At 40.1% G+C, this 14,406-nt stretch overlaps 1 protein-coding gene across 1 annotated transcript in view; it reads left to right on the forward strand.

The window, feature by feature from the left end:
* Window positions 1-14,406, forward strand: part of fam189b (family with sequence similarity 189 member B) — a 42,239-nt gene that overhangs the window by 12,633 nt on the left and 15,200 nt on the right. Inside the window, exons 3-9 of the mRNA XM_062029640.1 lie at window positions 3,547-3,654; window positions 3,735-3,851; window positions 3,915-4,022; window positions 4,085-4,245; window positions 8,984-9,083; window positions 10,067-10,139; window positions 13,332-13,632. Of these exons, the coding sequence (XP_061885624.1) occupies window positions 3,547-3,654; window positions 3,735-3,851; window positions 3,915-4,022; window positions 4,085-4,245; window positions 8,984-9,083; window positions 10,067-10,139; window positions 13,332-13,632 (968 nt within the window). The remainder of the gene's footprint in view (window positions 1-3,546; window positions 3,655-3,734; window positions 3,852-3,914; window positions 4,023-4,084; window positions 4,246-8,983; window positions 9,084-10,066; window positions 10,140-13,331; window positions 13,633-14,406) is intronic.

Here is a 14,406-nt window from a genome sequence, read left to right on the forward strand (position 1 = left end):
AAGATCACCATATTTTGTTTGATCGTCATACACAAACATTTAAAAAAATGTTTTACTTGAATGCACGTCATTTATTTGCTTCAAACTCTACGGTTAAATTAACCTGCGTATAGACTTGATTAATGCTTAATTAATGCTAATTTTTTGGGACTAATCGTATGGGTCAGGGGTCGGCAACCCAAAATGTTGAAAGAGCCATATCGGACCAAAAATACAAAAAAACAAATCTGTATGGAGCCGCAAAAAATTAAAAGCTGTATGTAAGTGTTATAATGAAGCTATATTAGCTGTTATAGCCTACTATCAAAATGACTATGGCAGGCTGAAGCAAATCTTCGTTGACAGAAATGTTGAAATGTAATATTTATTCTACACATTTTTACAACATTGTAAACCATTAGTAAATCAGAGGCTACTCAGAAGGTGATATAAATCCTGGAAATTACTGGCTTTTAATGGCCAAATGTATAGATGTGTGTGTCCAAGTTAAGGCTGTCTTCTTTTAATAGATTTATTACAATCGTTTGCAAGCTAGGTAACGTTTGCTGTGGTCTGGAACAACATGGCACACAAACAACTATCTGAAATGCAGCCAATATTACATACAGATAATGTGTCATGAGACATTCAAAACTAAATTATATACAAAGAGGATAAAAGTAAAGGATATTGAATGAACTCAAATATAGCTACAAATGAGGCATAATGATGCAATATGTACATACTAGCCTAAATAGCATGTTAGCATTGATTAGCTTGCAGTCATGCACTGACCAAATATGCCTGATTAGCACTCCCAACAAGTCAATAACATCAACAAAGTGCACCTTTTGTGCATTCACGCAAAGCATAAAACATTTGGTGGACAAAATGAGACAAAGGAGTGTAAGATTTTACATGGAAACAAACTGTTGCGTCACAGTCCACACTGTGGGTTCAGGAACCGTCGAAATTAGTAGGACAAAACGATGTTCAACAAATACCCTCTTCAGTGAAGCATACACACAAACATATTAAACAGTGGGCTTTCTAACAATTTATGTCATGTTTGTCCTCAAACAAAAAACATACTAAAACAAAATTTTTCCCCCATCTTTTTCCATTTTTGATCCTTTTTTAAAAATGGTCGCTGACCCCCGGTATAGGTTTATGTTGGCAGCCTTATTTCTAAACACGCTTGTTGTTTTGCTTTTTCTGTTTATTGCTCACTTTGTGTCTATCCCGCAAGTCTATAATAGTTTATGAATAAATCAATAAAAGTTTCTAAATATACATTTATATTATTCTCAAAGCGCTTGAAGGACGAGCTGCTACTGTGTTTATGCTTTTTAAGTGGTTAACTTCTTTTTGGGGAATCTGTGGTGGGCTCTCCTATTTCTGGGGCTGAGGTTGCTGAGGTAGTTAAAAAGCTGCTCGGTGGCAAGGCCCCGGGGGTAGATGAGACCCGCCCAGAGTTCCTTAAGGCTCTGGATGCTGTGGGGCTGTCTTGGTTGACAAGACTCTGCAGCATCGCGTGGACATCGGGGGCGGTACCTTTGGATTGGCAGACCGGGGTGGTGGTTCCACTCTTTAAGAAGGGGAACCGGAGGGTGTGTTCTAACGATCGTGGGATCACACTCCTCAGCCTTCCCGGTAAGGTCTATTCAGGTGTACTGGAGAGGAGGCTACGCCGGATAGTCGAACCTCGGATTCAGGAGTGTGGTTTTCGTCCTGGTCGTGGAACTGTGGACCAGCTCTATACTCTCGGCAGGGTCCTTGAGGGTGCCCAACCAGTCTACATGTGCTTTGTGCACTTGGAGAAGGCATTCGAGTCTGTCCCTCAGGAAGTCTTGTGGGGAGTGCCCAGAGAGTATGGGGTATCGGACCGTCTGATTGTGGCGGTCCACTCCCTGTATGATCAGTGGCAGAGCTTGGTTCGCATTGCCGGCGGTAATTCTGATCCATTTCCAGTGAGAGTTGTTCTCCGCCAAGGCTGCCCTTTGTCAACATATCTGTTCATAACTTTTATGGACAGAATTTCTAAGTGCAGTCAGGGTGTTGAGGGGATCCGGTTTGGTGCCTGCAGGATTAGGTCTCTGCTTTTTGCAGATGATGTGGTCCCGATGGCTTCATCTGGCCAAGATCTTCAGCTCTCACTGGATCAGTTCGCAGCCGAATGTGAAGCGACTGGGATGAGAATCAGCACCTCGGAGTCCATGGTTCTCGCCTGGTAAAGGGTGGAGTGCCATCTCCGGGTTGGGGAGGAGACCCTGCCCCAAGTGGAGGAGTTCAAGTACCTCGGGGTCTTGTTCACAAGTGAGGGAAGAGTGGACTGTGAGATTGACAGGCGGATCGGTGCTGTGTCTTCAGTAATGCGGACCCTGTATCGGTCCGTTGTGGTGAAGAAGGAGCTAAGCCGGAAGGCAAAGCTCTCAATGTACTGGTCAACCTACGTTCCAATCCTCACCTATGGTCATGACCTCATATATGGTTATGACCAAAAGGACAAGATCACGGGTACAAGCGGCCAAATGAGTTTCCTCCGTCGGGTGGTGGGGCTCTCCCTTAGAGATAGGGTGAGAAGCTCTGTCATCCGGTGGGAGCTCAAAGTAAAGCCGCTGCTTTGATCCATTTCGAGTGGGAGTTGTTCTCCGCCAAGGCTGCCCTTTGTCAACATATCTGTTCATGACTTTTATGGACAGAATTTCTAGGTGCAGTCAGGGCGTTGAGGGGATCCGGTTTGGTGGCTTCAGGATTAGGTCTCTGCTTTTGCAGATGATGTGGTCCCGATGGCTTCATCTGGCCTGGATCTTCAGCTCTCACTGGATCAGTTTGCAGCCGAATGTGAAGCGACTTTGATGACAATCAGCACCTCCAAGTCAGAGTCCATGGTTCTCGCCCGGTAAAGGGTGGAGTGCCATCTCCGGGTTGGGGAGGAGATCTTGCCCCAAGTGGAGGAGTTCAGGTACCTCAGAGTCTTGTTCATGGGTGAGGGAAGAGTGGACCGTGAGATTGACAGGCGGATCGGTGCGGTGTCTTCAGTAATGCGGACCCTGTATCGGTCCGTTGTGGTGAAGAAGGAGCTAAGCCGGAAGGCAAAGCTCTCAATGTACTGGTCAACCTACGTTCCAATCCTCACCTATGGTCATGAGCTTTGGGTTATGACCGCAAGGACAAGATCACGGGTACGGTTTCCTCCGCCGGGTGGCGGGGCTCTCCCTTAGAGGTAGGGTGAGAAGCTCTGTCATCCGGGAGGGGCTCAAAGTAAAGCCACTGCTCCTCCACATCGGGAGGAACCAAATGAGGTGGTTCGTGCATCTGGTCCCTGGAGAAGTGTCCGACCAGTAGGAAACCACGGGGAAGACCCAGGACACGTTTGGGAGACTATGTCTCCCGGCTGGCCTGGGAACGCCTCGGGATCCCCGGGAGGAGCTGGACGAAATGGCTGGGGAGAGGGAAGTCTGGGTTTCTTTGCTTAGGTCCCTGCCCCTGCGACCCGACCTCGGATAAGCGGAAGAAGGTGGATGGATATACTGTATATATATGTGTATATGTATATGTGTGCAGGTGTCTCTGTTCATGCTGCTGTCCGCAGTGTGCGTGATCCTCAGCCTGGCGGGCTCCATGTTGTCCTGTCAGAACGCGCAGATGGTCAAGTCCATGCTCACCTGCCAGGTATGAAGGCGCTAACGCACCCCTGGGAGCAGCCAAACATTGCCGGGAATCTCTTCAGTGTGGCTGTCATGCGTGTGTAGGCGGAAAACGGCCGCTGCGTGTGCTGCGCGCCCACCGAGTCCTGCTCCAGCAAAGAAGACGGAACCCTGGTACTGAACCTCAACTCCGACTGCCACTCAGTTCGACACCAACTAAAGGTAGCGTGCGATCTAAATCTTGCATAAATGGCGGCTAATAATCAGCACCGCTTCTGCCTGCAGGACTTGTTGTTTAGCGCGTGCGGTCTCAGCATCCTGTCCACCGTCATCTGTACTCTGTCCACGGTCACCTGCAGCATCCACATCTTCTCCTTGGACCTGGTGCACCTGGTGAGCACACACGCACTATTTCCATTGTGTGCATGTCCGGCATTGTGTAATGCCCCCTACAGTTGGTGCCGCATCGCTCTCGCTCCGTCAACCCAGAATGCACCACGCCTCAGGACGCCTTCCTGACCAACATCATGGACTTCGAGGAGTTTGTGCCGCCTATTCCTCCGCCTCCTTATTATCCTCCGGAGTACACCTGCAGCTCCGAGACAGACGCTCAGAGGTAGCGATCAGAGGACACTTCATTAGGTACACCTGTATCACCAATCCTGCCGACGAAAATATGCAACTAATCTTAGGTGTTTGTTTTTAGGGACGATAAAACCACAAACACAATCTACATTATTTCTATATCGAATGTGATCGCTCAGTTATTAAAGATACCGTATTTCCTTGAATAGCCGCAGGGGCGCTAATTAATTTAAAACCTCTTCTCACTCCTGCGGTTACCAAAACCATGCGGAATGAGCAAGCATGCTGTAATTATTTTAAAACCTCTTCTCACTCCGGCGCATACCTTATCATTAAAAACACATTTAATAAAAAAAAACGTTATTATGATCTTACCTTTACTTGTAGATGGGTCCATGTGCAGCTGCTTCTGATCAAAGGCAGTCTTTCTCATCTTTCTTCAATTTTAAAAGTCTCTGGAGATATTCCTTTAATTATTACCTCCTGCTTCGATTGAAAGTCCAGTTTAGAAAACGGTTTTATTTTAGATATGTAATCCTCCATGTTAAAAGTGCAAGCAAACAATTGCTGCATGCTTGCTGCTTGTTGTCTTCTTCTGCAGTACCTGTCTCCTGCAGTACTGGTAGTCGCAAGAAGGATCACTAGCGCCCTCTACCTCCTGGAGGCGGGAGTCATTTAATGACTCATATTTGACCCGGCGGAAGTGCCAAGCATGCGCTAATTATTTTGCGAAACGAGTTTGACCCGGCTGTAATTCTAGGCAGGCGAATACTATATTCCCGGCGGCAATTCAAGGAAATACGGTAACCACCACCTTTCACATTAGAACTAGTCAGAACAACTATAACTAATGCCAATGTACTTGGAACTCTGATATGTTATATAATAAATGTGATCCCTCCTCCTGCCAGTTATTGATGACAACCACCACCTTTCATGATAAAAATTGTCAGGAAAAACTACAACTAATGCCAATGCACATGGAACTCTGACATGTTATATAATTAATGTGATTGCTCCTCCTGCCAGTTATTGATGACAACCACCACCTTTCACGATAAAAATTGTCAGGAAAAACTACAACTAATGCCAATGCACATGGAATTCTGACATGTTATATAATCAATGTGATCACTCCTCCTGCCAGTTATTGATGACAACCACCACCTTTTGCAATAGAAATAGTCAGAACATTTAAAACTAATGCCAATGTACTTGGAACTCTGAGATGTTATATAATCAATGTGATCACTCCCCCTGCTACTTATTGATGACAACCACCACTTTTCACAAAAATAGTCAGAACAACTACAACTAATGCCAATGTACTTGGAACTCTGACATGTTATATAATCAATGTGATCACTCCCCCTGCCACTTATTGATGACAACCACCACTTTTCACAAAAATAGTCTGAACATCTACAACTAATGCCAATGCACATGGAACTTTGACATGTTATATAATCAATGTGATTAGTCCCCCTTGCCAGTTATTGATGACAACCACCACTTTTCACAATAAAAATAGTCAGAACAACTACAACTAATGCCAATGCACATGGAACTTTGACATGTTATATAATCAATGTGATCACTCCCCCTGCCAGTTATTGATGACAACCACCACTTTTCACAAAAATAGTCAGAACAACTACAACTAATGCCAATGCACATGGAACTTTGACATATTATAAAATCAATGTGATCACTCACCCTGCCCGGTATTAATGATAATCACCACCTTTCACAATAGAAATAGTCAGAACAACTACAACTAATGCCAATGCACATGGAACTTTGACATGTTATATAATCAATGTGATTAGTCCCCCTTGCCAGTTATTGATGACAACCACCACTTTTCACAATGAAAATTGTCAGGAAAAACTACAACTAATGCCAATGCACATGGAACTTTGACATGTTATATAATCAATGTGATCGCTCCTCCTGCCCATTATTGATGACAACCACCACCTTTCGCAATAGAAAAAGTCAGAACATCTAAAACTAATGCCAATGTACTTGGGACTCTGACATGTTATATAATCAATGTGATAACTCCCCCTGCCAGTTATTGATGACCACCACCACCTTTCACAATAAAAATAGTCAGAACAACTACAACTAATGCCAATGCACATGGAACTTTGACACGTTATATAATAAATGTGATTAGTCCCCCTTGCCAGTTATTGATGACAACCACCACTTTTCACAATAAAAATAGTCAGATCAACTACAACTAATGCCAATGCACATGGAACTTTGACATGTTATATAATCAATGTGATCACTCCCCCTGCCAGTTATTGATGACAACCACCACTTTTAACAATATAAATAGTCAGAACATGTAAAACTAATGCCAATGCACATGGAACTTTGACATGTTATATAATCAATGTGATTAGTCCCCCTTGCCAGTTATTGATGACAACCACCACTTTTCACAATAAAAATAGAACAACTACAACTAATGCCAATGCACATGGAACTTTGACATATTATAAAATCAATGTGATCACTCACCCTGCCCGGTATTAATGATAATCACCACCTTTCACAATATAAATAGTCAGAATAACTACAACTAATGCCAATGCACATGGAACTCTGACGTGTTATATAATCAATGTGATCGCTCCACCTGCCAGTTATTGATGACAACCACCACCTTTAACAATATAAATAGTCAGAACATGTAAAACTAATGCCAATGCACATGGAACTTTGACATGTTATATAATCTATGTGATTAGTCCCCCTTGCCAGTTATTGATGACAACCACCACTTTTCACAATGAAAATTGTCAGGAAAAACTACAACTAATGCCAATGCACATGAAACTCTGACATGTTATATAATCAATGTGATCACTCCCCCTGCCAGTTATTGATGACAACCACCACTTTTCACAAAAATAGTCAGAACAACTACAACTAATGCCAATGCACATGAAACTCTGACATGTTATATAATCAATGTGATCACTCCCCTGCCAGTTATTGATGACAACCACCACTTTTCACAAAAATAGTCAGAACAACTACAACTAATGCCAATGCACATGGAACTTTGACATGTTATATAATCAATGTGAACGCTCCTCCTGCCAGTTATTGATGACAACCACCACCTTTCGCAATAGAAAAAGTCAGAACATCTAAAACTAATGCCAATGTACTTGGGACTCTGACATGTTATATAATCAATGTGATAACTCCCCCTGCCAGTTATTGATGACCACCACCACCTTTCACAATAAAAATAGTCAGAACAACTACAACTAATGCCAATGCACATGGAACTTTGACACGTTATATAATAAATGTGATTAGTCCCCCTTGCCAGTTATTGATGACAACCACCACTTTTCACAATAAAAATAGTCAGATCAACTACAACTAATGCCAATGCACATGGAACTTTGACATGTTATATAATCAATGTGATCACCCCCCCTGCCAGTTATTGATGACAACCACCACTTTTAACAATATAAATAGTCAGAACATGTAAAACTAATGCCAATGCACATGGAACTTTGACATGTTATATAATCAATGTGATTAGTCCCCCTTGCCAGTTATTGATGACAACCACCACTTTTCACAATAAAAATAGAACAACTACAACTAATGCCAATGCACATGGAACTTTGACACATTATAAAATCAATGTGATCACTCACCCTGCCCGGTATTAATGATAATCACCACCTTTCACAATAGAAATAGTCAGAACATATAAAACTAATGCCATATAAAACTAATGCCAATGTACTTGAAACTCTGACGTGTTACATAATCAATGTGATCGCTCCACCTGCCGGTTATTGATGACAACCACCACCTTTAACAATAAAAATTGTCAGAACATGTAAAACTAATGCCAATGCACATGGAACTTTGACATGTTATATAATCAATGTGATTAGTCCCCCTTGCCAGTTATTGATGACAACCACCACGTTTCCCAATAAAAATAGTCAGAACAACTACAACTAATGCCAATGCACATGGAACTTTGACATGTTATATAATCAATGTGATCACTCACCCTGCCAGTTATTGATGACAACCACCACCTTTCGCAATAGAAATTGCCAGAACAACTAATGCCAATGCACATGGAACTCTGACATGTTTTATAATCAATGTGATCGCTCCTACTGACCATTATTGATGACCACCACCACCTTTTGCAATAGAAAAAGTCAGAACATCTAAAACTAATGCCAATGTACTTGGAACTCTGACATGTTATATAATCAATGTGATAACTCCCCCTGCCAGTTATTGATGACCACCACCACCTTTCGCAATACAAATTGCCAGAACAACTACAACTAATGCCAATGCACATGGAACTCGGACATGTTATATAATCAATGTGATCGCTCTTCCTGCCAGTTATTGATGACAACCACCACCTTTCGCAATAGAAAAAGTCAGAACATCTAAAACTAATGCCAATGTACTTGGAACTCTGACATGTTATATAATCAATGTGATTACTCCCCTTGCCAGTTATTGATGATAACCACCGCCTTTTTCAATATAAATGGAACATCTAAAACTAGTATGCACGACCTAGATCCTTCTAACTAGTTATCTATAATAACAGCCACTTTGCAGGTTTATGATCATGCGAAGTCATTTCTGTTGATTATTTAGGTGTACCTAATGTTCTGGCAAATCAATATGAAGGTTTATAAAATCCTGGATAGGATGATTGTTTGATATCTTTGTGTCATGTCCAGTATCACTTACAACGGCTCCATGGAGAGCCCAGTTCCCCTGTACCCGACTGACTGTCCTCCTCCGTACGAGGCTGTGATGGGACAAAGGGCGGCCAGCCAGGTGAGTAGGAGTGTCCGATACAACTCGATACCATACCGATATTGGACTTTTGAGTGTTGGCCGATACCGATATTACTCCGATAAGATATCAGTAGGAATCATAACGCATACTTTAGTCTTGGAGGCTTTGTGTAAGTAATATGTGTCAGGTTCAAACACTGATGACATCTATTAAACAAGACAAGAAGCAAGGAATTAAACAGAGACCGAATTAAATTTGGCTCAATTGAGGAGAGCGCGTACACCTGTACCCTTGTACCGTGTCTCACCACGCTCTGACGAAAAATTGTACGCCTCCTCTTTTTATTTGGACTTTCCCTGATTACATGGCAACAGCTGTTTCTAAAGGAAGGGGGTCGTAAACAGGTGCTGCCTTTGGCCACAAAACAGTTCAAAGAAAAGGTCGCCTGGAGGGGAGTCTGGTCCTGCTTCTTCTCCGCTTTGTAGTTCTCGGGTCAAGACAAAATCTTTCTGCGGATTACAATACATCAAAGAAACAGAACACCTTCATGTTGCTTCCCATCCTACAAAGTGGAGTTTTACAAGCCGTCTGCTTGGTAGGATCAAAGACAGCTTTTGTCCTCTCGCCGGGCGAGCTGAACTCAATGCAACACAAAGTTTTGTGATAACTTGGATACAATTATTCTAACAATGTGCAACATTAATTATTTGATACTTGTTTATGTTGACAAATAAGCAAAGGACGCCTTTTACATACGTATAGCTTGTGTGCTATTGTGCGCTTAGCTGCTGTGTAGCTGCTTTTGTAGCCTTTAGCTTATCATGTTAACTCTTTGTAAATGACTAACTAAAAAGGAACAATCAAACTTGTGTGCTTATTAGAGAACATTTATATGTTAACCTGCGATATCATCCGACCCCTAATACCGAGTATCGGTCTGATATCGGGTTTGGAACAGCCCTAGTTATAAACATGATTGTATGTTGAATGCTGCTGATGACCATTTTTTTGGACCATGAAGGTAACAATGTTTGACCACCACGGTGCTGAGCTATCGGGAGAAAGGGGAACGTCCACAGCGTTCAGTGGAGAAGGTGAGAAGTGATAGCATTAGCATGCTACCTTTTATTTTTGAAAATTTTGCAAAGGTTATCCCCAGAGGCATATAACTTTGAAGTTGACATATGCTAACTGTTAGCATACTAACTTTTTTCTCAGAGCCATGTAATGTGGTACTTGACATATGTTAACTGTTAGCATGCTAACTTTTTAAAAATATATATATTTTGCAGCCGTGGCACTTAAAATATGCTAACTGTTAGCTTGCGTACATTAGCGTGCTAACTTTTTTTTAGCTAACTTTGCATGTAACCTAGTACTTTACATTCAGCCTAACTTTTTTTGGCCAATTTTGCCGCCGTACACCTCAGAGTCATATAAGTTGGTATGTGACATATGCTAACTTTTAGCATGTTAACATTAGCATGCTAACTTTTTTTTTAGCTAACTTTGCATGTAACCTAGTACTTTACTTTAGGCCCAACTATTTTAGCCAATTTTGCCGCCGTACACCTCAGAGTCATATAACTTGGTATGTGACATATGCTAATTTTTAGGATGTTAACGTTAGCAAGCTAACTTTTTTTAGCTAACTTTTTTTTAGCTAACTTTGCAAATAACCTAGTACTTTACATTCAGCCTAATATTTTTTGCCAATTTTGCCGCCGTACACCTCAGAGTCATAAAACTTGGTATGTAACGTATGCTAACTTTTAGCATGTTAAAATTAGCATGCTAACTTTTTTTTAGCTAACTTTGCAAATAACCTAGTACTTTACATTCAGCCTAATTTTTTGGCCAATTTTGCCGCCGTACACCTCAGAGTCATATTACTTGATATGTGACATATGCCAACTTTTAGCATGTTAACGTTAGCATGCTAACTTTTGTTTAGCTAACTTTGCATCTGTATGCCTCAGAGTCATATGACTTGGTATTTGTCGCATTCTAACTGTCGTCATGCTTGGTATGTGACATGTGCTAACTTTTAGCATGTTAACGTTAGCGTGCTAACTTTTTTTTTAGCTAACTTTGCATATAACCTAGTACTTTACATTCATCCTAACTTTTTTAGCCAATTTTGTTGCCACACCTCAGTCATATAACTTGGTATGTGACATATGCTAACTTTTAGCATGTTAACGTTAGCATGCTAACTTTTTTTTTAGCTAACATTGCATACAACCTAGTACTTTACATTCATCCTAACTTTTTTAGCCAATTTTGTTGCCGTACACCTCAGAGTCATATAACTTGGTATGCGACGTATGCTAACATTTAGCATGTTAACGTTAGCATGCCAACTTTTTTTTACCTAACTTTGCATCTGTACACCTCAGAGTCATATAACTTGGTATGTGACATATGCTAACTTTTAGGATGTTAACGTTAGCATGATAACTTTTTTTTTTTAGCTAACTTTGCAAATAACCTAGTACTTTATATTCAGCCTAACTTTTTTAGCCAATTTTACTGCCGTACACCTCAGAGTCATATAAGTTGGTATGTGACATATGCTAACTTTTAGCATGTTAACATTAGCATGCTAACTTTTTTTTTAGCTAACTTTGCATGTAACTTAGTACTTTACTTTAGGCCCAACTATTTTAGCCAATTTTGCCGCCGTACACCTCAGAGTCATATAACTTGGTATGTGACATATGCTAATTTTTAGGATGTTAACGTTAGCAAGCTAACTTTTTTTAGCTAACTTTTTTTTAGCTAACTTTGCAAATAACCTAGTACTTTACATTCAGCCTAATATTTTTTGCCAATTTTGCCGCCGTACACCTCAGAGTCATAAAACTTGGTATGTAACGTATGCTAACTTTTAGCATGTTAAAATTAGCATGCTAACTTTTTTTTTAGCTAACTTTGCAAATAACCTAGTACTTTACATTCAGCCTAATTTTTTGGCCAATTTTGCCGCCGTACACCTCAGAGTCATATTACTTGGTATGTGACATATGCCAACTTTTAGCATGTTAACGTTCGCATGCTAACTTTTGTTTAGCTAACTTTGCATCTGTATGCCTCAGAGTCATATAACTTGGTATTTGTCGTATTCTAACTGTCGTCATGCTTGGTATGTGACATGTGCTAACTTTTAGCATGTTAACGTTAGCATGCTAACTTTTTTTTAGCTAACTTTGCATAGAACCTAGTACTTTACATTCATCCTAACTTTTTTAGCCAATTTTGTTGCCACACCTCAGTCATATAACTTGGTATGTGACATATGCTAACTTTTAGCATGTTAACGTTAGCATGCTAACTTTTTTTTTAGCTAACATTGCATATAACCTAGTACTTTACATTCATCCTAACTTTTTTAGCCAATTTTGTTGCCGTACACCTCAGTCATATAACTTGGTATGTGACGTATGCTAACTTTTAGCATGTTAACGTTAGCATGCTAACTTTTTTTTACCTAACTTTGCATCTGTACACCTCAGAGTCATATAACTTGGTATGTGACATATGCTAACTTTTAGGATGTTAACGTTAGTATGATAACTTTTTTTTTTTAGCTAACTTTGCAAATAACCTAGTACTTTATATTCAGCCTAACTTTTTTAGCCAATTTTGCTGCCGTACACCTCACGAGTCATATAACTTGGTATTTGACGTATGCTAACTTTTAGCATGTTAACGTTAGCATGCTAACATTTTGGTAGCTAACTTTGCAGAGTCGTATAACTTGGTACGTGACATATGCTAACTTTTAGCATGTAAACATTAGCACGGTAACTTTTTTTTTTTTTTTAGCTAATTTTGCCTGTAACCTAGTACTTTACTTTAGGCCTAACTATTTTAGCCAATTTTGCCGCCGTACACCTCAGAGTCATATAACTTGGTACGTGACATATGCTAACTTTTAGGATGTTAACGTTAGCAAGCTAACTTTTTTTTAGCTAACTTTGCAAATAACCTAGTACTTTACATTCAGCCTAATTTTTTGGCCAATTTTGCCGCCGTACACCTCAGTCATATAACTTGGTATGTGACATATGCTAACTTTTAGCATGTTAACGCTAACTTTTTTTAGCTAACTTTTTTTAGCTAACTTTCGCAGAGTCGTGTCATGTTAACGTTAGCATTTCGGTTCCACTAGCGCATATCGGCGGCTTGTGCGTGTCTCCCGAAATGGCATATTGTAGCTCCACATGATGATGATGATGGTGCACCCTTAGCAATGTTTAATGAAGTTAACAACTTTTTTCCAGTCTCCATGGATAGTGGATCTTTGCTAATGTCTGAGATCGTGGACATCCCAGATGATTCGTCCCCGTCCGAGGACTCGTGTCTGCTGGAGGTGGGGCTGAGAAACCATGGAGGCAGAACGAGCAGGGCGGCCAGCGAGCTGAGCGACGGGGGAGAGGGAGGCGGGGAGCGCCCCAGCCTGCGCTGTCCCCACTCTCAGACGCCAGAGAGCCCCTTGGCCGGGGGACCCAGAGCCCGGCGCTTTCTCCGAGGCGAGAGGTCCAACTCTTGCTCTTCGCCGAGCACTGCGACCCCCACGTACAGGTGAGCGGAGGGTCATGTCATCAGGTACACCTGCACAAGCTCACCTCGTTACCGGATTAGTTCAACTTTTCACTGTTGCAAAAAAACTATGATTCATCTACGACGCAACAACTTTGTTTCTTTTTTCAAACCAAATAAAATTTGTTTTTAATTATTGGCCAATTATTTTGTATTAAACTGGAATTAAATTTATTTTTTTAATCAAGAATAAAATACACAAGACAATCAAACAATATCTATAATTTCAATTGAATTTATTGTATTTATTTACAAACAGTAATCTTTAATCAGTACAATTACATAATCAAATATAATGATTTAAAAATATAGTAAAAAAAAAAAAAAAAATGTATTTTTTAATATATATATATAGTTTTATCAAACATTTATTCCAGCAAAAGTTTTATTGAAATGTAAATTATTATTATTGAATTTTATTGACATTTAAATAAAATACATGTATTTAATCAATAAAATTAACAATATCTTAGTTGTTTTTTTAATAAATAAATAATATATATGGTTGTACCTAGTTTATCAAACATTTCATTTTAACAAATGTAATTTATATTTAAATACATTATAGACAAATTTAAATTATAATAAGGGTGTTTGTTTACAAAAATGAATATCAGTATTTTTTTTAATAATAATATACATAGTATGTCGTTTTCAACATTTATATTCATTTCAATTGAATTAAATGTTTTGAGTGTTATTAATCTAATAAAAAATACATGTATTATTTAATATATGTAGTTTATCAAACATTTA

This window comes from Entelurus aequoreus, linkage group LG20 (genome assembly GCF_033978785.1).
Source record: "Entelurus aequoreus isolate RoL-2023_Sb linkage group LG20, RoL_Eaeq_v1.1, whole genome shotgun sequence".
In the NCBI taxonomy this organism is placed as follows: domain Eukaryota; kingdom Metazoa; phylum Chordata; class Actinopteri; order Syngnathiformes; family Syngnathidae; genus Entelurus; species Entelurus aequoreus.